At 42.9% G+C, this 21,423-nt stretch overlaps 1 protein-coding gene across 1 annotated transcript in view; it reads right to left on the reverse strand.

Moving 5' to 3' along the window:
- The window catches only part of SLC9A9 (solute carrier family 9 member A9), a 364,826-nt gene extending 355,698 nt beyond the window's left edge, over nt 1–9,128 (reverse strand). The window contains exon 1 of the mRNA XM_050965939.1: nt 8,773–9,128. Coding sequence (XP_050821896.1) covers nt 8,773–8,947 — 175 coding nt within the window. The 5' untranslated portion in view covers nt 8,948–9,128. The remainder of the gene's footprint in view (nt 1–8,772) is intronic.
- Between the last annotated feature and the right edge of the window lie 12,295 nt (nt 9,129–21,423).

Genomic DNA, 21,423 nt, shown 5'->3' on the forward strand with positions numbered 1-21,423 from the left:
TTTAGCTTGTGGTCCACTATAACCCCTAGATCCCTTTCTGCCGTACTCCTTCCTAGACAGTCTCTTCCCAGTCTGTATGTGTGAAACTGATTGTTCCTTCCTAAGTGGAGCACTTTGCATTTGTCTTTATTGAACTTCATCTGGTTTACCTCAGACCATTTCTCCAATTTGTCCAGATCATTTTGAATTATGACCCTGTCCTCCAAAGCAGTTGGAATCCCTCCCAATTTGGTATCAGAGAGAAATCAGCACAGACAGAAAAGGGTTAATACTTTACATGATCCTGGGAAGTAGTTTTTGCAGCAGTTTTCAGCATGTCTGATCCAAAGTGTGTGCTTAATTCAGCTCATATTTAGGTTGTGGATACACAAACCGCTACAGCAGTGCCGCTGTAGCGCTTTAGTATAGCCACTCACTACAGCAATGGGAGGGGCTTTTCCATCACTGTGGTTAATCACCACCCCCACCCCCGAGAGATCAGAAAATTTAGAGCTAATACTGAAGTTTCATTCAGTAACCAAATACTATGGCGATGAGAGTGGTATAAATGCCTAGACAGACAGATAGATGTTGTTGTTGTTGTTGGCCAGTTTTGCAGAGGTCTCTGAACAGTGGTTGCCTCTAGCATATCAGATTAGATGTAATATTTTAGCTTCATGGAGTAAGACAAAGATGGTGTAATAGCAATCATGCTGATTATACTTTTAAGAAGGGATGTTTTCTTTAAATCCCTCAGGATTCACACAGCCAACTAAGAGTCCAAAGGTTGCTTCCTGAGGTCATATGAAATGTGCATAATAAATCAGATAATAAATCTAGCTGTAATAAGAGGTAGCATACAGACTTCTTGAAAATTCTTGGGGGAAGGGAAGGCACTAAATGTTCCAGTGCAAAATATTAATATCATGATGGCCAACCCCAAGAGTTCAAAAGTCAAGAGTCAGACCTTAGGAAGCCATGAGAACGAATTGGTTAAAACAGTTTGGGGTTTTCAGTCTGACTTCAGATTATGTATCCTTTAGGGGGAACTGCCTATCTCACAAGGTATTGTTACAGGTTGAAAATTCAACCTTAAATGCACATGCAAAAATGTGGACCTTCCCACTGGATGCTTGGAAATGATGCCACTCACTCTCTCTCAGACCCCTGAGTGGGAAAACGATCATCCTTTTCTTTCCAGCTTTCTTTCGCTCTGTCCCAAGCTCTCAGACCCTTCTCTCAATCCCCAGACCCTATCTGCCATCAGTCTCAGCCCTACTGTTTCCCTGCTTGTTCATTCTCCCCCTTCTCCTTCAGTCTTCTGCCATGCAGCATTCTCCTTTCCTTTGCATCCACCAAAGTCTACCTGTATGGCCCTCATTTCCTGTTCCCGTAGTGGGCTTGCTTGCTCCCTCACCCTCCTTTCCCACCCCTCTAAATTCTGCTGTCATCCCATATTCACCTGCTCCCTCACTGTCCTTCAATATTAATTTACTCCATCCAGTGTTCTTGCTTAGCTTCAAAATTCCCTTGACCCCATATTAACTCACTATCCTCCTCTGCTCCTCACCATTCCATACCTGCCCAGTCTCCCCACGCTATTTCTCCTCGATGTAGGGCAGCTATCTTCCTTGAGTCAACCAGGACTCTCTCCTACTGAAAGAATGGGAGATAGCGCCTAATAAAGATGGCCACTATCTCACTATCACCTGCAGAGGTAGTAGGGAAATGACAGCCATTTTAATTGTGGAGATCAGCCTGTGGCTCTCGGATGGCAGTCATGTTTTGCTCACATTGCCTCTGTGCTACCATTGAATAGATCACTGTTTCATAAAACACTTTGACAAACCTAGTATATGTTCTATACATAAAACCAAGTTCTGGTTACTGTTTTAAATATATGAGGACTGTCAGGGAAGTCCGGGATCAGACTACCTGCAACAGGCACCTGTAAGGGAGAATGAGCCAACTCAGATCCACCTAGAAGTAACTGAATCCCTAATCAGTTAGTTAGTTGTGTTACTAGGCCTTAGCTGGGGGGATCATAGAGCCAGGAAGCTCCTGAGGACAGGAGCTCCTAGGACAGCTCACCAGAAGAAGGAGCCTGGCAGGCATGCTCCTAGGGACAGGGAACTCCTAAACAGTGGCAGGAAGCCCAGCCTCTCAGGTACTACAGGCTGTCCCAGAGAAGAGCTGCAGCTGGCAGATCTCTGCAGGCCCTGGCTCCAGGGAAGCCTCCTCCTCAGGCAGTGGTAAGAGACCTGACTCCAGGGAAGGGACCAGAGCCAAGAGAACCCTGCGGAGGGGAGTAGGAGACCAGGAGAACACATACATTGAGACTGACTCTGTCTCCCAGCCAAGATGTTGTGGTGAAGGTTTGCTTGTATTTTTGTTGGGCCTTTCACTAAAATACTAGACCACTCAGAAGGCTCATTGTTCCCTACATAAAGCCACATTTAACTTATTAATGGCACATTTGGGAAAACTGAGACATGGTCAAATTGTGTTCTCTGTTATACTAGTGAAAGTTCATTAATTTGGCTTCTGGGTTATATTATTTCAAACAGCAGTGGCAAGTTTAAGACGGGAAGCTACAAGGGCAACTCTTATCAAGTGGCAAGTTTAAGACGGGAAGCTTACAAGGGTGTCCTGGCAAGATATGATATCTTCAGCGGTAGTCACAAACAGTCTTTTATGAGTTTTCTCTGGTGGGGCAGATAATATTCAGAAATGGTTAGTCTGGCATTTCACTTCACTTTTCCAAAGAAGTCACACAGAACTACAGGATGTTCCAGTCCTGCAAACACTTAGGTACCTGAATATATTCATATATGTAAAGCTGATCAATGTGTGTTTGCAAGAATGGTGCTTTTAAGATCTTAAGGAAATAAAAATCAAACATTTGACAAAGACAACTAGAATTCAAGCCTGGCTTGTGTTGCTTCTTTCTCCTAGTTTGGATCCTATCCTCAGATGCAATATGGGTCAGGATAGCATACTGGATGCTTAAAGGTATTGTCAATGGTTTTAGAGTACAAATAAAATAGGCAATTTTGTGAGTATCAATAGACATACAGGGACGGCTAGCATTAAGTACAGCAGATGTTGACAATCAATATTCTTAGAGCATTAATGGAGCTTTTGAGTCTCTTGAGTTCTCAGAGGAACATTATGTTGTTTTAAATTTGAAGTATAGATGGATTCAAATCCCTAGATTCAGAAAATTAATGAAAGCTCCATAGAAGGATCTATAAGAGACAACTGCTATATCACTTCAATATGTTTCTGGAGACCACTTAACTATTGCAGTCATATCATTCCTTAAGAAATAAAGCATTTACCATAGGTCTGATTAGAATATAAAACCTCAGGAAAAAATAAATATTTTAAAGTTTATGCATTATCATCAATTCACATACATTTCTGCTTTGTATAAAATATTTAATATTTCTAGTTTAGCTGTACTCAGAGGCCCTAGTCCAGATTCTAATTAAAATCATCCCCCTTTTTAAACATAGACTAAAAATGTAGCATAGGCCTTTATTTCTGCTGCCTCTACCTTCCCATTTATACTGTTCTCACCAGCTCCAAAAAAAAAAATTTACAATAGGTTCTAAAGAAGCATTCAGAACACACCTAATAAAAGCAGGACTAATATTTTCAATATCCCTTGCAACCACTGTTCCCCAACACTGCAACTAAATATGGAAATATTTTCAAACAGTTCTCTGTGTTTAATATATGGGGGACCCTATGCAAAACATATCTTTAATACCAGGTACATATGGTAGCTCCTCATATGTTCCATTCATTTCAATAGAATGGGAACCAAATGCACAAACCCAGATTTTAGAATGGAAGGCCAGCAATGACGCTGTTAAAAATAACAAATTGCATGCGAACAAGTCAGGAAAGGATTTATTCACATAATAAGAAACCAGGTAGCACTATTACAGGTTGCTATGCCATGAGCACAAGACATACAGCTTCAGATATGATAACATCAGTTGAATATGGAGTTTAGTCATTAATACGGGGTCTTATCATGCAAGGTTGAGAGCAAGCCACACTGAGCAGGAATCAATCCCTAACATTCTAGAAGTCAGAATCCAGTTAGGACATCACTTCTCCTCCCAGGTTCCCTTTATCCGAGACGTTTCCCTTCAGTGACTAGTATAGATGTTCGGACAATTCCTTTTTAAAAGTGACTATTCTGATGCTGGATTGAATTAGAAAAAAGATAAAAAAACACCCATCACTTTAAAGTATCTAAATATTGCATTACCATTTGTTACTTCTCTCCCAGAAGCACCCCAACTAGAGCCCAAACCCGATTCCATTGAAGTCAATAGGAATTTTGCCAATGACTTCAGTGGAAGCAGGATCAAACCCTTAATCATAGACAATAGTGTTGGAAAAGACCTTTGAAGTCATCAAGGCCACACTCTCGTATCAAAGAGGATATTCCTCCCACTAGGATTTTATCTAGCTATTTCTGAACACTTCTAAATGAAGGTGACTCAGAAACCATCTATGTAGTTCAGTCCATTGCTTAATTCTCCTGACTGCTAAATAATTATTTTAGAGCCAACCTGTATTTCTTCACGTTTGATTTAAGAACATTACTTCTCTTTTATATTCCAACTACAAAATCCATTCTGGCTATGGATGTTTCTCAAACTTGTACTATATTATTACAACCTTTCTTGATCATCCTTTTTCCAGGCTCTAAATTATACCTTGAAGATGTCTTTTCGTCATTCCTACATTAATTAAAAAAGGGAAAATTATGATTTTTGTCATATTACCCCAAACTATGGATTCCCATTTCTAGGGCCTAATCCTATTAGGTTCTGACCTCCCACAATCCCTCTGAAGGAATTGGGAAGTACTTAGCACACATTCAGAACCTCAAAGGATCAAGCTTGAATCACCATTTTTGCCCCACTTCCAGTAAATAGTTCCCTGAAAAAAGCAGTTACCGTTTAGTGTCTTAGGACAGTGACTGTAAAAGCTCTTCCGATCTGTCTTGCTGGCCCTACTACTGACTTGCCATGTGACACTAGGTAAGTCATTTAAGTTCTTTGCACTTGATTCTCTACTGCATTATTCTAGTTTTACACCAATAAAACTCCATTGATTACAACGGAGTTACAGCAGCATAAATCTGATGAAGCAGAGTGATGAATCCAGCCCTCTGTGCCTCAGTTTATTTGTAACTGGAGTTTGGTGTTGATTTTCAACAATAAAGCCTAATGGCTTTGGGCCCCCTCTACCTGAGAGTACGTTTACACTGCGGGACTATACTGACATAGCTAAGGTGTCATACCTATGTCTGCAGACCCCTGTAGTGTAGATGCAGACCTACTGTCAAGTTCATCATTTTCAGAAGTGACCACTGATTTGGGTGGTCAGTACGTGTCTGATTTTCAAACCACTGATTTCAATTGGGCTCGCAGCACTTCTAAAAGCCAGTCCCAAGGCATTTGCTGCTGGGCACTCAAAAGTACCTTTCAGATTCCTCAAAGGAAGGGCCATGTTATGTAAGTGCTATGGTTAGAAGCTAACATTTCCTGCTGTCCATGCTGACACTCAGATGCTTCTTCACACCTCATTCAACTGCCTGCTTTGGCACTGGCCTATCCCAGAGCATTACCAAGAATGCTACTGTTGAATCTAGCTACAAGAATCAGAGACACAAATTCAGTGGGAGATTGGAAGGCAAACCAATGAATGAATCTGCATTCTTCTGTCCATGGGGCTCAGTGGCCTGAGTTATGAGTGCTCAGCTCCTCACAGGATCAGGCCCTAAATTTGTCACACCCATATGCTAATTTTCCTCATCTTTCTCTTTGACCATCTTCTGCAATGGCACGCCCATAAATAATGGTCACACACTGCATTGCCAGCTGTTTCAGATCCAGACATCTTTCTGTGCAACTGTCAGCAAACAGGTGGCCAAATACAACTCACTCATAAATAAATAGACCTGATTCTCCATAGCCTTGCAGACTGTATATTCATGTAGAACCTGAAAATGGATCCAAACAGCAGACATCTGTGCCTCCATACAAGGAACTGTGGAGTCAGGGCATTACGCCTATGCAAACTAGGTGTAAAATGCTACTGATCTGATTGTAAAATCTGGTGTAAATGGCTACATATGTTTCAAGGCAATGGAGAAGCAGTTTTCATGGTGCTACTCAAGCTTGACTGCCATGTAAGTGAGAACAGAATTTGGCCTAGTACAAGCACATGGTTTTGTAGAGATTCCTACAGGTGATTTCCATCTGAAGTTGCTGGATTTGGTCAGTTACAATTGTTTACAATTGAAATGCTGGTTTCCTGTAACCACTCCTGTTTCACACTGCTAAGAATACCTAAAGCCACACCCAATATTGCTAGGTGCAGGAGGTACAACAGCTTAAGCTTGTAATGCATATAGATAGGTATTTCTCTTTGTCCGAAGTCTGTCATAAATAATAGAAGACTAAATGGACTCAGTATCCTTTGTTCAGGAATTTCTTAATACAGAGCTTCACTCTGGCCTCAGCACAGGTCTCAACTGGCAAGTGAATTTAATGAACTCTAAAAGGGACACTCTGCTTAGCAGTATTCATGGCTACACAAGGTGCAAGGCAATGACAAATATTCCACATTGTAGGAGTTGAAAATGTTATTGACATTAAATGCTCAGAAACAACAGCGATGGGCAGCAGTATCAAACCCAACTTCATTTAAAAAAAAAGTCAGTTCCCTATCTTTGGATTGCATTCCTCACCCTCTTTTTGCTTTTATATCAGTTTTGATAAGGTACATTCAAAACAAACCAGAGATGGAGAACCCAAGCCTCTAAGTTCAGATCCAGTCCAAACCTTAGGCTAAAGTATGGGGTGTCTGAATCTGAGGTTCTGGTTTGTGTCTAACACAGCAAGTAACATTATCAGTGGTACATAAGACACCATACAGAAGAAGGAAAGAATGCTAAGGAGAAGGGTCTTGTGTGTAAATCCTAGAAAAATGTAATATTTTACACGTTGGCCATAATGAAAATACTGAGTAGTATTTCATCGATTTTCCCACATGCAGAGATTAATAACAAAAAACAACAGGCAAATGTATATAATCAAATGCAATTAGAGGTGGTTTGTACAGTATAAAAACTATTTTAGTAGAACTATCTAAACTGTGCACATCAATGCAGGGCCGGTGCAAGGATGTTTCGCACCCTAGGCAAAACTTCCACCTTGCACTCTCCGTCCCCCACCCCCACTCCCACCCTGAGGCCCCCCTCCGCCCCAGCTCACCCCTGCTCCGTCTCCACCCGGAGCATGCCATGGCTGCTTCACTTCTCCTGCCTGCCAGGCTTGCGGCGCCAATCAGCTTAGGTGCCGCAAGCCTGGGAGGCGGGAGAAGTGAAGCAGCCACGGCGTGCTCGGGGAGGAGGTGGGGCAGGGGTGATCTGGGGCGGGGAGTTCCCCTGCGTGCCGTCCCCCCTTTTACTTGCTGCAGGCGGCCCTCCCTAGAGGCAGGAAGTGACCTAAACAGGTCACATATCTGGTACAGAAGGGTAAATCCTGCGTTCCTATGACTTTTCAGAGTTCATTAGTGTAACTAACAGTTTTAAAGGGATAATGTTAAGACTGATAGACCTCAGCTCTAACCCTCCAATAAACTCTAACCCTCTTCTTTTAAAAGATACCACTTATGGTGGAAACAGCTACTGACCTTCAAATGTATCACTCCAGTGGTCTTAAAATCATGGGCCTTATTATCCCAAGTTCCATGCATGCAATGTCAATGACTTCAATGGAATACTGCATGCAACTGACAGACAAACAGGCTCAAGTATTTTTTAGAATATGCAACCTTAGAGCATGTGAATTTCATAATGCATGGGGCAGCATCATGACATTCATAGGAAAGTCAGAGTCACAGACGGTTTGTGGCTAGGATGCACAATGTATAAAGTGATCATTTGTATCCCTTTTTCCTGCCTTGACAGTGTCATCAGGACACGTTTTGTGGAAAGCAAAATAGAGATCACACAACTTTTCTGAAAGTGAAACAAGAGTGAAAGGAAAGACGGGGAAATAGCCCTCCCCATTCCCTCCATATAATAATTAAACTGACAGAGACCTTCATCGCAGCAGGCTATGCAGAAGGTCCTATGCAGAAGTTGAATAAAATATTGGAAAATTTAATCAAGGAAGATTAGAACAAGAGAGGCAAACTGAAACACAGATATGATGGAAACATTCAGGGAGGGTCAGAGAGTGACTTTTCAAAATCTGCTTTTCTACAATACAATGAAAAACAAAACAAAAATCTTCAGCTAGTTGAAACTGAATCAGACCACAGGGCTGGACCCATGAGCTCCTAATAGATTCCTGCTGTGACTTAGTATCACACTGTCATGGGATATCACACACAAGTGTGCGTTATATTCAAATGAAATAATCTCTTTCAACCTGGTATTTCATTCCTATGAAACAAGCATCCTATACTCCCATACTCCCAAAGAGTTATTAGATTCAGATCTGCCCATGGAAGCACATTATCTGCACCATGCTAAGATAAACTATTCATGACATTTACTCCATTGACAGGCCAACCTATATCTGCTTTGTGAGAGTTGAAGAGTTACATTTTTTTACTGCACATTTCAATAGGCTAGTGGCATTTCATTCCGTTATCTTTTCTGTGCCTTGTCAGCACTTGAGCTCAGGTGTCTAATTATACACATGCAACAAGTTTAATACTTACTAAACTGACACTTGAATTTGTACTCACCATAAACCATGGCTCCTCCAGTTTCATGCAAAAAGCGGAATCGATGATTTTTAAATAACCAAATTGTTAATATTGTAAGGATGAGCAAAAAGTTAAAGACCAGCAATTCCACAGCTCCCTGATGATAAAACTGATCCTCATCTCTTGCTGACATATATTTCCTTAATTTCTCCATTTCATTCCCATATGCGAGTACTTAAAATAAAGGATGAAGAGGAACAAAATGCAAAATAAAGAAAACACCTCAGGTTAAATGCTGTATCATCAACTTTGGTAAAAGAAAGTCTAGACACTATTGAAATTCACAAACACATCTGCTTTATTTGCAGCCTCACGGCAAACTCCCCCAGCTCAGAATTCAGCTGGATTCTAGTTACAACTTCCTGTTTCTCTCTTAAAGCTGTCCTGTCTCATTTGTAATGTTATGATTGCATCATTATATTGTTCTTGTTTTAAATGGAGATCCATAAGGTTTGTGCAATTCGAGGCTCTGTGAACCTATCAAACCTCTGTGACCCTACTAAAAACTATTTTTTGTTTGTTTGCAAAAATTAGTTTGTGTCCACAACACTTTGTTCCTGTAATTTTTTAAAAATCTTTTTCGTAAAATCATAGTAGGAGAACCTTGAGCATCTCACATAGGCAAACCCTAATTAATGCTGAACAAGTGGCATAAATGACAAGTTAGTTGTGTTTTTACAATTAAAAAAAACCTTTTCATTTTACCACTCTACAGTGCTAGTCTTAGGCAAGGAAGCTTGGGATTTACTACAATAGGAGTTTGCCTGCATAAAGACCAAATAAAAAATGAATGAAGATTGCAAGATTCAGGGCCTAATTCTGCAATGAGTGCTGGATGGACAGACTCCTGGGGCACACAGTGAAAGCAGGGGGGCTGCCAACGTGAAGCTCATAGCATCATAGTTAGAAAAACAATACAAATTAAAATATTTTTTTTCATCATTTATGCTGCTGGCCCATTTCCATTCACTGTAGGCAATAAAACTGGCTACTTTTATAGCCATTTCTAGTCAATTTCACTTTCAGGTTGTCATGTCCTAGCTCAGTGCTGCAATATTTGAGCGCAGACACTGAAGGGCAATATTCATGTGTTTAAATACCACCTCCAGCCATGGGAGTATTATAGGAGAGAAGAGCAAAGCATTTCTCTTTGTCTCAGATTCCATACAAGTTTGTTTACAGAAAGCCTACATTTGCTGCCAGATTTGAACTGATGGTGCCCCTTCAAACTCTTAAATGTCAGAGATGAGTCAATTCAAAACAAATACATAGGCAGCAATGCTACCAGCTGGGTGTGGTGGCCCCTGCTCTGCACAAGGTATCCACAGCTCCAAGCAGACCTTTCTTCCCAGTTGAGACTATGGCTTCTTTGTCCTTTCTGCAACCCCTTAAACCATTTTTATATTAAGGGGCAACAGCCTGGTCACTATGTATAGCCAGTTTCCTACCTCCTCTTCCCAGGGAGTTTCTCTGTAGACGGGGATGATATAGCCCCATAGTTATTTTTTAATTCACCTCTCTCTTCTTTCCTACTTCTTTTTGCAAAGTCTCCCTGTATTTGTGTTTTTGCTCTGCTCTCCCCCTCTGCACCTCATTTTCTCATTTGGATGGCTCTCTTCCCCTCTGCTCTGTTCCTCTCATCACTCACAGGCAGGGTGTAAACTCAGACAAGGATATTTGAATTCAAGTCCATCTGCTGAACCCATGAAGTCTGGGTGAATTCAAAAAAAGGCAAAGTCAATTCATACATCCCTCATTAACCATATGAGACAGGAATAAGTGTAAAAAAAAAAAGACAAAAAACAGATTTTGAGTTAGACAATTGAATATTTATTATCCATTATATTGGAAACAGCAAAATAATACATGAGGATTAGGTGGTGGGATCCTGATTACGCTACTGAAATAAAAACTCTTCCCAGACTGTTAGAGCCAGATGGGCAGAATGATATCAGTGTAAGGGAGGGACAGGGCATTCGATTTGCACATTTTCTCAGTTCAGAAATGAAAGTGTTTGTACTACTATGACTATGTGGTTTAATGCATTAGAAGAAACAACAGCATTCTCCTAATTTGCACATGGCAAGTTGCAGGAAGTTCTCATGTGCTGTTCTTCCTGCTTGTTAAAAAATTAGTTGAAGACTAACTGTGCATGTTTGATACTGCAGCTTTTCACTGAGACAGCCTAAATATGTTACAGGTGGCAGGAACTTTTTGCAAATCAATGGGACTATGGAATCTGGCCTGTAGATTCTCTCTCTAATGCTCTGAATGTCAACAAACCAAAAAGCGCAAACAATAAGACAATTCTGTGTTCTGTGGTTATGTCTTTATATTGATCCCAAGCAGCAATAAATCATGTGTCCTTGGGAAAAAACAGAAGCACTTTAAGTGTTAATGTCTTTAATATTTGAGGTACAAGACTTTTGCCCACATAAACAGGGCCTGTTGAAGTCCGAGGCAAGAATTCTGGTATCTAACCTCCCTTTCCTGTGGTAGCACAATGATGCTTTTTGACTATTGGTTGCCCATATACAAATAACTTCTCTGACATGAAAGGATTCTAACAATAACCACAATGATTCTGTCTTGAAAAACAGTCATGCTTTCTGACTATACACTGATTCTTTTTGAACCATGGTTCCAAACATTAAATGCTATTGTGGGCAATGATTTTGACAGCGTATAAATGTGCATTTTTAAAGGAAATGTTTTCTGTTTGCTAACAATCATGTAACTGAGATGTTTTTGCTCACAACTTTTTTTAATTAAAAAAAAAGTACCTTACAAACATTGGTCAAATTCTTTGCTGGTGTAAACTGAAGCCAATGGAGCTGTGCCAATTTATACTACTAGCAGAGAATTTGGCCAGTATATACCATACCCAACACCCCATCCCACCAAACAACAAAACCTACACTAAAAGAAAACTGTATAAAAGGTTGAATAGTCAAGCACTGAAAAGTTAGGAAATGAAAGAATTGAAGTTGTTTATGCAGTGTTAAGTCTACACCGTTGCGACTATGCATAATTACATCATCAGATATTTTTCCATAAGACTGCTGCCACATTCAGCACACAAATTGATAGGTCATAGTGAATAAGGTAGATGTTCAGTATTTCTTATTTCTATATTACGTGTGGCCCCATAATTTACATGCTGTTCAACATCCAAACATGGCACTGAATATGGAATTATTTCCTTGTGAACTTTGTTCTGGTGCTCATTGCTGGAGTATCTGACTGCCTCACAAACATTAAGCAATTTATCTTCACAATTTCCCCCGTGAGACTGGAAAATATTTTACAATTGGAGAAATGAGGCACTGAGAGAGTTGCAGCAGTGTCCACAATTTTTTTTTTACAGCTTTAACTATACTGATATAAATAAAATGGCACAGCTTCCCTAGTTATGCCAATATAAAAGTGCATATAGCTTAGTGCTGTAAGAGAAGAGAAATACTGCTAAAGCACCTTTCTACTGGTATAACTGCATCCACACTAAGGGTTGTGCATAGTTAAATATTTTGGTACAAAAAAAAAATCACATCCCTAAAACAAAATTGTTAAATCAATACAAAAACAGTGCCTAGAACAGGCCTAAGTGACTAGCTCAACATGTAGCATGGCCAGGGATAGAATAGAGTTCTTGTGGGCCCCCTTCTAGTGCTTTATCCACAAGACCATTCTTCCTATTTCTGCAGTTCCCTGCCTCACTCTCCTTCCAATGTTCATAGCAAATCGTGTGCGGGTGTTAGGGTAGGTCTACATAGCAACTAGATACCGACAGCTGGCCTGTGACAGCCAACTCAGGCTCATGGGGTTCAGGCTGCAGGGCAGTTCCATTGCTGGGTAGACTTCTGGGCTTTGGCTAGAGCCCAAGATCTAGGACCCTGCAAGGTGGGAGGGTCCCATAACTCAGGCTCCAGCCCAAGCCTGGAAGTCTACACAGCAATGAAGCAGCTGCGAAGCCACAGCCCTGTGAGCCCGAGTCGGATGCCTAGTTGCTGTGCAGACATGCCTTTACAGACAGTAGTATAGCTAGTGGGGTGCAGGGGAAGCAGCCGCTTCCCCTCAGCATATTTTCTAAAAGCGGCACCTTAGTTACGGGTTACCATGGTGCCAGTGGGCGGGGTCCATGCTTCACTCTGAAGCTTGGCCTGTGGGCTGGCGCTGGGCTCCTGCAGGCAAGAGGGGGCAGCACAGCCGGAGGAGCCATGGGGGGGCAGCACAGCTGGAGGAGCCATGGGGGGGTCAGTGCGGCTGGAGGAGCGAGGGAGGACGCAGCGTGGCAGCCCACAGCATGACCGGAGGAGCTATGGCGGGGGGGGGGTGGGGTGGCGCAGCTGGAGAAGCAGGGGTGGCCTCAGGCGAGGAAGGGGAAGGAGACAGGCAAATGGAGCTGGTGGCTCTCTCGCTGCGCCGGGGTGCGTGAGGGGAAGCGGGCGGGTCCCGGGGAAGAACAGAGGCATGCGGGGATGTCAGCCTAGGCAGGAACCTCTGGCTCTTTGCCGCCCGGCCTGAGCTGAGCAAGCCGGGGATGAGTTTGGGTAGACGGTGCTCAGCCTGGGGCAAGAGACTCCCCCAAGGGGCTCGGACCTGCCAGGAGCTGCGTTCCCAGCCAGCTACGAGGGGTCAGAATCCCTGAGCATAGCCGTGCCCTGTAACCCCAATCCAGGCTGTAACCCCTGTGTTCCCTGCACACAGGACCGGCGCTTCCATTTAGGCAGCCTAGGCAATCACCTAGGGAGCCAGGATTATTGGGGGGTGGCATTTTGCCGGGGGGGGGGCGACAGGCAGCTCCAGTGGACCTGCTGCAGTCGTGCCTGCGGAGGGTCCCCTGGTCCCGCTGCTCCAGTGGAGCTGCTGCAGGCACAACTGCGGACAGTCCGCTGCTCCTGCGGCTCCGGTGGACCTCCCGCAGGCACGGCTGCGGCAGCTCCACCGGAGCCGTGGACCAGTGGACCCTCTCTGCAGGCCAACGCGCGGGGCAGCGAAATGGCCGTGCGCCTAGGGCGCTAAAAACAGTAGTGCCGGTCCTGCCTGCACACACATGGGGCTGGAACTGGGGAGGGGGCTGCTGCACCCCAGGCTTGAAGCAGGGGCGCAGCATGGCCGCAGCACAGCTGGAGGAGCCATGGGGGGGGGGGTGGCACGGCCGGAGGAGCCATGGGCGTGGCGCTGCTGGAGGAGTCAGCCAAGGGGGAGTGGGGACAGAGCAGCCGGAGGAGGAGCCAGGGGGCATGGCCAGAGGAGGAGCCAGTGGGGGGTGCCTTTTTAATGTTTGCTCCCCCTGCTCATAGAACCTGGCTACGCCACTGCTTACAGACCATACCCTCGTTCACTGACCCAATCTGGCATGACTTTCAGTCAGTTACTGGAGTACTGTGTTAGAAAGAAATATGATCTATTCTTATTTGTGACATTTTAGGTCCAAGTTCAAATTGGGGACATTCCCTCAGGCCAGACCAAACTCCTTTAGTGAATTACTCATCATTCTCTCTCAGCAACCCAGGAAGTGCTATTAGACCGAAGTACACCTATCAAAGCATAACTGGGCTTTTGCAACAGACCACATCAGTCAAAGTGGGAGCTGTCAGGCCCAAGACAGAAATACTAGATATCCATTCAGGACTCAGGATCAGGGAGGATGATAAGTACCTCTCAAGATAATATTCAGCACATTGCAAGATTGGGCCCTCAGAGGTTATAGCCTTTCAGAAATGTAAGACATAATTATAAATCAGCTGTCCAGACAGCCATCTGTCACAGTTGCTCTTCATGAGAAATCCAGATGTGCAGTCCAAAAGTGCTGTGTTTTGCTTCTTTGCAGTCTACATTTTAATTATTTTTTCCTGAAGCAATGTATATGTTTTTATCCTTGACCTCAACTGACACTTTAGAAGCTCAGTTTGCATATTGCAATTTTTAGCAGGCATGTCCATAATGCCTAATAAACTATCATTTTTTAAAATGTTTTCAGTTTTCATGTTGATCACCTGAATCACAGCATTTTTCAGCCAGCAAAAGGATACAGTCTAGTATTTTGTGCTAAGCTTTTTTGTTCGTTTGTTTTTGTCTTTTTAACATGAGCTTTCTCCCCTTCTTCTCCATTCATTATTTATTAAAGCAATTTTTTTGGTCAATATCTGTCTCTCTGTCCACCTGCTGTCTCAGATTGGCCTGCTGCATAAAGCAGTGTCTGAATTCTCCTTGACTCATAAGTTTTCAGATTTTTGGGTACAGGAAATACATGTGCTATTAAAAATCTGTTTTAAATGAGGAAGTCAGAATAAAATTTTTTAAAAGTTCTGATTTGTACTGGGACCCCTCTGTCCTGACTCAAGGAGTGAACCTAGACACACATGGACTTGATGTTTTGGTCACAGGTAATCCACACTCCATTGTGATGATGCAGTTTACCAGGATATTAAAAAACAGTCTAGATTTGGAATGCTATTGGACCACTGCCTTCAGAAAGCTTGTGTTCCAAGTTTACATAATTCTGGTCAATTTTTCACTGCAGCATTTTAAAACCAACAAACAAATGAATTAGTCACAGGATATGCTGTGGAGGAGACAAACTGCAGGGCGCTGTGTAGTGTTAATGCTACTTTTAGATTCCATAGACTTTCTGAAGTATGAAGACTTCTTAACCTGAAATGGCCAGATTGAAGGACTTTTAAAATCCTTCAAACGAGCTTTGAAACAAGCTTTGGTGCAGAAATAGCAAGGAGGTCGCCCAGATGTGCTAATTAAGACAGATTATATTTGACAGAATTGCTAGCTCATAGATTCAGTGAAATATTAAAAAGATCACCTCTCACATAGACTTTATGGGATGTTCTGCATTTTGGTGGATTCAGTCTGCTTGTTCAGCCCCTCCACAAAGGCAGGCAATGTAGTAAGAGAGCAGTAGACAGCCTCACCAAACACCCTACGCTAAAGTGTGGGACAAAGTGAATTCAAATCTCACCTCTATTGACTGCTGGTTACATTTCGAGGCACTTTGTAGCATTTATTAGTGACTAAGCCTGAACCTTAGAAGGAAGTGAACTAGCACCTCCCATTTCACAAACAAGTTAACATTGAAGTTGCAGCAGAGTAGAAATAGAATCCAGAGGTGAAATGCTGACCCCCTTGAAGTCAATGGCAAAATTCCTATTGATTTCAGTGGGGCCAGAATTCCACCCACATGTCTAACATGGCAAAGCCAAGATTATCTACTGAGCCACATGGCTTTTCAGATTGAACGTACCAAATGTGTGTTGGTTAGCTTAACTCTAACCAGTAGGTATCACTCCCCTCCCAGAGCCAGAGATAGACTCAGAAGTCTCAATCTCCAATATTCTCTTGCTGTCTAGCAAAAAGTTGTGTAATCCACTGGCAAAGTGTTTCATGTCTTCCTCTAGTGACTGGGTCATATAGACTAAAAATAGCAATTACTCCTGTAGTTCAAATGGTAGAGGCCTACGCTATGGATCTGGGATCCAGCGGTCAAACACTGCTGAAGATGCATTCACAATGGGATCTGCATGGGTTGCATATAATAGATTTTTTCCTGTTTTTCTTTTTAAAATAGTTGATTTAGTTCACCCAGTGAAAAAAAATCTTTAAAATAGATTAGAATTATTTTTTTTCTAGCAATTATGTAGCAAAACCCAGATATTCCAGAGTGTGGTCATTTGTCACATATTTCAACTGTTGGCATGACACTTTGGCTGCTTTGAGGACGGATAGGTAGGATAAACATCCCCATTGCAGGGGCACAAATTTTGTTCATTGCTATCAACCCACACAAAAAGACTGGAGTAAAAGCAGGAAATACATTACACAGTTAGAATTTAAGGGCAAACACTTGGAGAATGTTGAAAATTTTTCAACAAAAAAAAAGAAAAAACAAAACAAAAACAGAAAGCCAGGAAATTTGAAGATAGGTGAAAACTTCACAAAATAATTAGTTTTTAATACTTTCATAAAAAGTAACTCTGTCCTCCTCCTGCCCACACCTCCCCATCCACAAAGTCCTCTTTCCGATTCACCCACAGCATTAATAGACTATGAAGAAGTGATAAAAACAAATGACAATGTGCTTGCTGCTTGAAAACAGGATACTGTTCGGTGACCTCTTACAACTAGCTGCCACAGCACCTCTATCTGTGAAAAACATCAGCCTAGCCAGCTTTAAACCCTGTCCCAGTATATAGGGCTGGCTCACATTTAAGACTGGGAATAGCAAGATAGGAGAATTAATGGCTGCAAAGGGCTTTGAGATCTTTGGATGAAAGGTGCTATTTAAAAACAAGGAACTAACTATAATATCCAAGCTTGACATCAATTTTATTATGTTATGCCAATTTTACAGACAGGAGCTGAAGCACATTGTTATTTCTGTGTAATTTAACATATCAATAAAATAATTTGACTTCTGTGGACCCAGGGAAAAGTCACTACTAGCATGGCCAATTTTTTTTAAATGGGCCAGATCCTCATCTGATGTAAATTGGCATAGGTATAAAAATCCCATAATTCCCTCCCACACACACACACACCATCCAAAATCATGTACTGATATGGAGCTACGTTGATTTACATCAACTGAAAATCCACTACAAAATGCTTGCTAACAGGTATCTTGTGTCCCCACTGGTAATTTGATTGTTTTACTCCCTCCAGTAAACGATTGCAGCAATATCTTACACCAAGTGGCTATTGTAAGTCTTCCAAATTCAGGCTGTTACTGAAACTTATATTAGTGTGAACAAGCATCTAGCTTGACATGCTTAGTATGACCCTGTAGAAAAAGCTGTTGGTAATAACTAGTATAGGGCTTTATAGCAAAAGTGGTTTTGGTAATCTGATGAAGATCTGGAATAGACAGGCCACTCAAAAGCAGGGTCTAAGCTTTCGGGGTCTAAGGCTGAGAGTAGCTGGTGTATAATAAAGGGTTAAAGATCTCTTGTCATGTTGCAATAGAGTTAGACTTATGTTTTTATGGCAGTGGGCTGTGTAACTGCCTGTTACTATTCTCCTAATCCCATACTATTATAATTAGAAGTGCAGATACATAGTCAATATTAGATTCCCCTTGAGCTAGGTTAAAAAGAGTCTCATCTCTAGGAATTCCTCAGTAGTGTGTTGACAGTTGGTGCTTGTGACCCAGGTCCCTCTTGAGTTCAAGACAAACCACTACCAAGACCTTGGTCAGGTTTAACGAAACAAAAAGGGTTTATTGGGTTGTTGTCCTGCTCAGGCAGAGCACTACCTGCCACAGTCTCACCCAGTAGCAACAAGTAAGGCATGAGTAACAATAGTCTCACATCTGACCTTCCTTTCCTCAAGGAGGCAGCAGTTTCTCAAGGAGCTCCTGTTTCCAGCCCAGTATCTCTTTCACACTGGGAACTACTCTTCTTCCCACTCAGCCCCCAGCTGAGCTGTGTTCTCCATTAACCATTCCTCCAAGTCTGACATCTACTGCAGTGTAGTGCAGTGGGGCTGATTAAGCCCACAGCAACTCATTGAAGCTCCCCTGATCAGTGTGGGGTCTGCATACCCCATTAAAGGCTTTAATACATACCGTTTGATTTGGAAGACAATGCCAAAATTGCTGTAAGGTTTTTCTGAGGTACAGTGTGAATGTGTCCATAAAACTGTCCTTCCTATTTCCACATTCACACAGACATACAATATGAATTCCAAAATATGGACACTGTTAAACATGATGCAGTTGTATAACATAATTTAGAGAGAGTTAAAGCCTTGAGCCTCATGCCAGAAAAGTCACAGCTGAGCAAAGCATTCCCATTGAAGCTCAAACCCATTCAAACATAGCCTGGATATGAAGTTTAAAATACTCTGTTCACACAGTTCATGAGCTCCTCAGTCTTCTCCCCTGTTCACAGAAAGGAGGAATGGCTGGTGGGCTGCACCTGGAAGACTGTTAAGTTAAATAAAGACATTCTCCAAGGCTGGAGATTGTTAACCATACCAGACTGGCACAACTCTAGCCAAATTGCACACAAGTCATGGAGTTATCAAAGAAATCACGTTGCTACTAATAGAGTTAGTATAATCCTTTGCACTCTCATAATAACCCTTTGTATTTTATGTAGTGATTCAGCCATAGAACTCTAAGGATACCTCTACACCACAGTTGGGGATGAGCCTCCCAGCCTCGATAGACAGACTTGCACTAGCAAGGCCTGGGCTAGTGTTCTAAAAATAACAGTGTGGACATTGCAGTTCAGGCTCTTAAGTCCACCTGAGCCCCTAGGCTTGAGAGCCTGCACTACAGCCTGAGCTATAACAGGCACTGCTATTTTAGCATGCTAGCTGGAGTTCTGCTGGTGTGAGCCTATCTACCCAGACTGAGAGGCTCATTCCCAGCTGTAGTGGACATAGGTGTCAACTTTTAGTTTTCCTCCAGGGTGCTTTGCCCCAAGGCCCTGCCCCCATTCCCCCTTCCCCACCCCCAAGACCCTGCCCTCACTCTGCCTCTGCTCCACCCCCTCCCTGAGGCCCCCCACTGCTTGCTGCTTTCCGCCCTCCTCGAGCCACCAAACAACTGTTTAGCTGTGGCTGCTGATCAGCAGTTTGACAGCATTGCAGAACACTTGTGGCTGGTGGGCCCCAACTTTTTTTTCTGTGGGTGCTCCGAGCACCTATGGTAGTGGAGACATACTTTACATGTTTTACCATAGGGCATCAGAGTTATCTTCCCCAAACTGTGACATAGAAAGTTTAAGTGTCTTGGCCAAAAGTCACACAATGAGTCAGTGTCTGAACCAAGATCTCCTGACTCCCAGCCCTGTGCTTAACTCACCAGTCTTTAGTTGCCATATACACTTCATCCTTAGAGATAAACCACTGGGAAATATTAGGGGAGCTAGAATTGTTTATACCTGTACATCTCAGATTAAGGAAGAACTTGAATTCATATTTAAAAACTGCTACATTTAATTAATTCTCCAAAGTGAGGCAATCCCAACACAGAAAATAGGAGGAGACGACAAACTGAGAAAGAAATACACTGAAGAGAACTTAAGTCAAGTAGATAACTTGAGTCTGGAGAACCAGCTGAATGGAGAATAACTTCATAGGTTTGTACAGTGCCTAGAACAACAGGGTCCCAGTCAACGACTGGGGCTCCTGAGCACTGTGATAATGAATAAGGAAGAGACTTCAAATACTGTGTACTGGACAAAAGATAGGCCTGGCAGAAGTCTGAGTTCTGAGCATTCTGTTTTAATTTTCACTCTGGTAGGTTCTCATTAGCCTTCTGCTTTGACACAAATATTGTGTTCATCTTCCTGGGCGTCACACCACTTTTATACTGTCACTTTCAATTACTATACTTCTTCTCTACTCTCACCTTTCTTCAGTCCCTTACGGGCACCGACTTATGTACTCCACCTTTATAGATCTGCATCTGGAAATCTAAGAAGGGAGAAGAAAATATCTGAAGTCCTGTCTGCAGCCCATAGATGTCTATTAATCTACAGAGGTTGAATCCAAGACAAGAAGCTGGTTAGAGCTGCAGAGCGATTTTCATCTTGAAAAATCAAAAGCAAGAAAAAGCAGCACAATTTTTAAAAATGTGATTAGTAATTACACAGTCCCATGATTTTCAAAGTGGGAAGCCAATGTTTTCATAACCCTTCTCTGATTATAAAGATACTGAGATTCACACGTTAAGCTTCACCATGTAGGGCAAACATTCTCACCACTGGTGCTGTAAAGAAATGTCATATCAGTGTGTTATTTCTGCACTGCTTCCTACTCCGTTTCTCTTTTTCCTTAGGCCTGGTCTACACTAGAAAATTAAGTTGGCTTAACTGTGTCATTCAGGGATGTGAAAAACCCATACCCCTGAGCAGTGGTGGCGGAGCCTTCCCAAAAGTGGTGGGACAGGGCCCCCTGCCTCCTCCATGGCTCAACCCCTTTTGCCCCAGGCCCTGCCCTTTCTGCCCAGAGGCACCCCCCACAGCTGGAAGCTGGAAGCCAGGCAGGTGGAGGGTTTGTGGCTTCCCACAGCTTCCCGTGTGGCTCTTCTTGACCTGGCTGTGGCTGGAGGACAGGGGATTGGAGCCACAGTCCGGCCATGGTAAGAGCTGCACGGCCAGGCAGCTGTGGGGAGCTGCAGCATGGACCTTCACCTGGGCTTGGGGGGGAAGGGACATGAGCCAGGGGCTGCTCTTACCCCATCCCGGGCAGGCGGACGATCTGTGGCGTGGCGCCCCATGTGGCCTGGGCTCCCTGGCCAGGATCCAGCTTCCAGCCAGTGTAGGCAGCACTAGGTCAATGGATTAATTCTGCCAACCTTGCTACCACCTCTCAGGCAAGTGGAGTACCTACACTGATGGGTGACCCCTCCTGTTGGCATAGGCATTGACTACAATGAAGTAGTAGAGAGGCCCAGCTGCAGTGGTGTCTCTGTGCTGCGGTAACATTTCAAGGGCAGACAAGCCTTTAGTTAAATCTAACATTTTTATTCCCTGCAATTGTTTTTTCCCCCCCAGACTTTATTTCTTCATTGCTTGATGTGCACAGTGGATTCTAGTCATTAATACAGCCTGCAGGCAGAGAAAAGGGGGAATGTCAACAGTTGTCTATTATCTTGTTTTGTTGTAC

The sequence above is a fragment of the Gopherus flavomarginatus genome, chromosome 8 (assembly GCF_025201925.1).
Source record: "Gopherus flavomarginatus isolate rGopFla2 chromosome 8, rGopFla2.mat.asm, whole genome shotgun sequence".
NCBI classification, from domain to species: domain Eukaryota; kingdom Metazoa; phylum Chordata; order Testudines; family Testudinidae; genus Gopherus; species Gopherus flavomarginatus.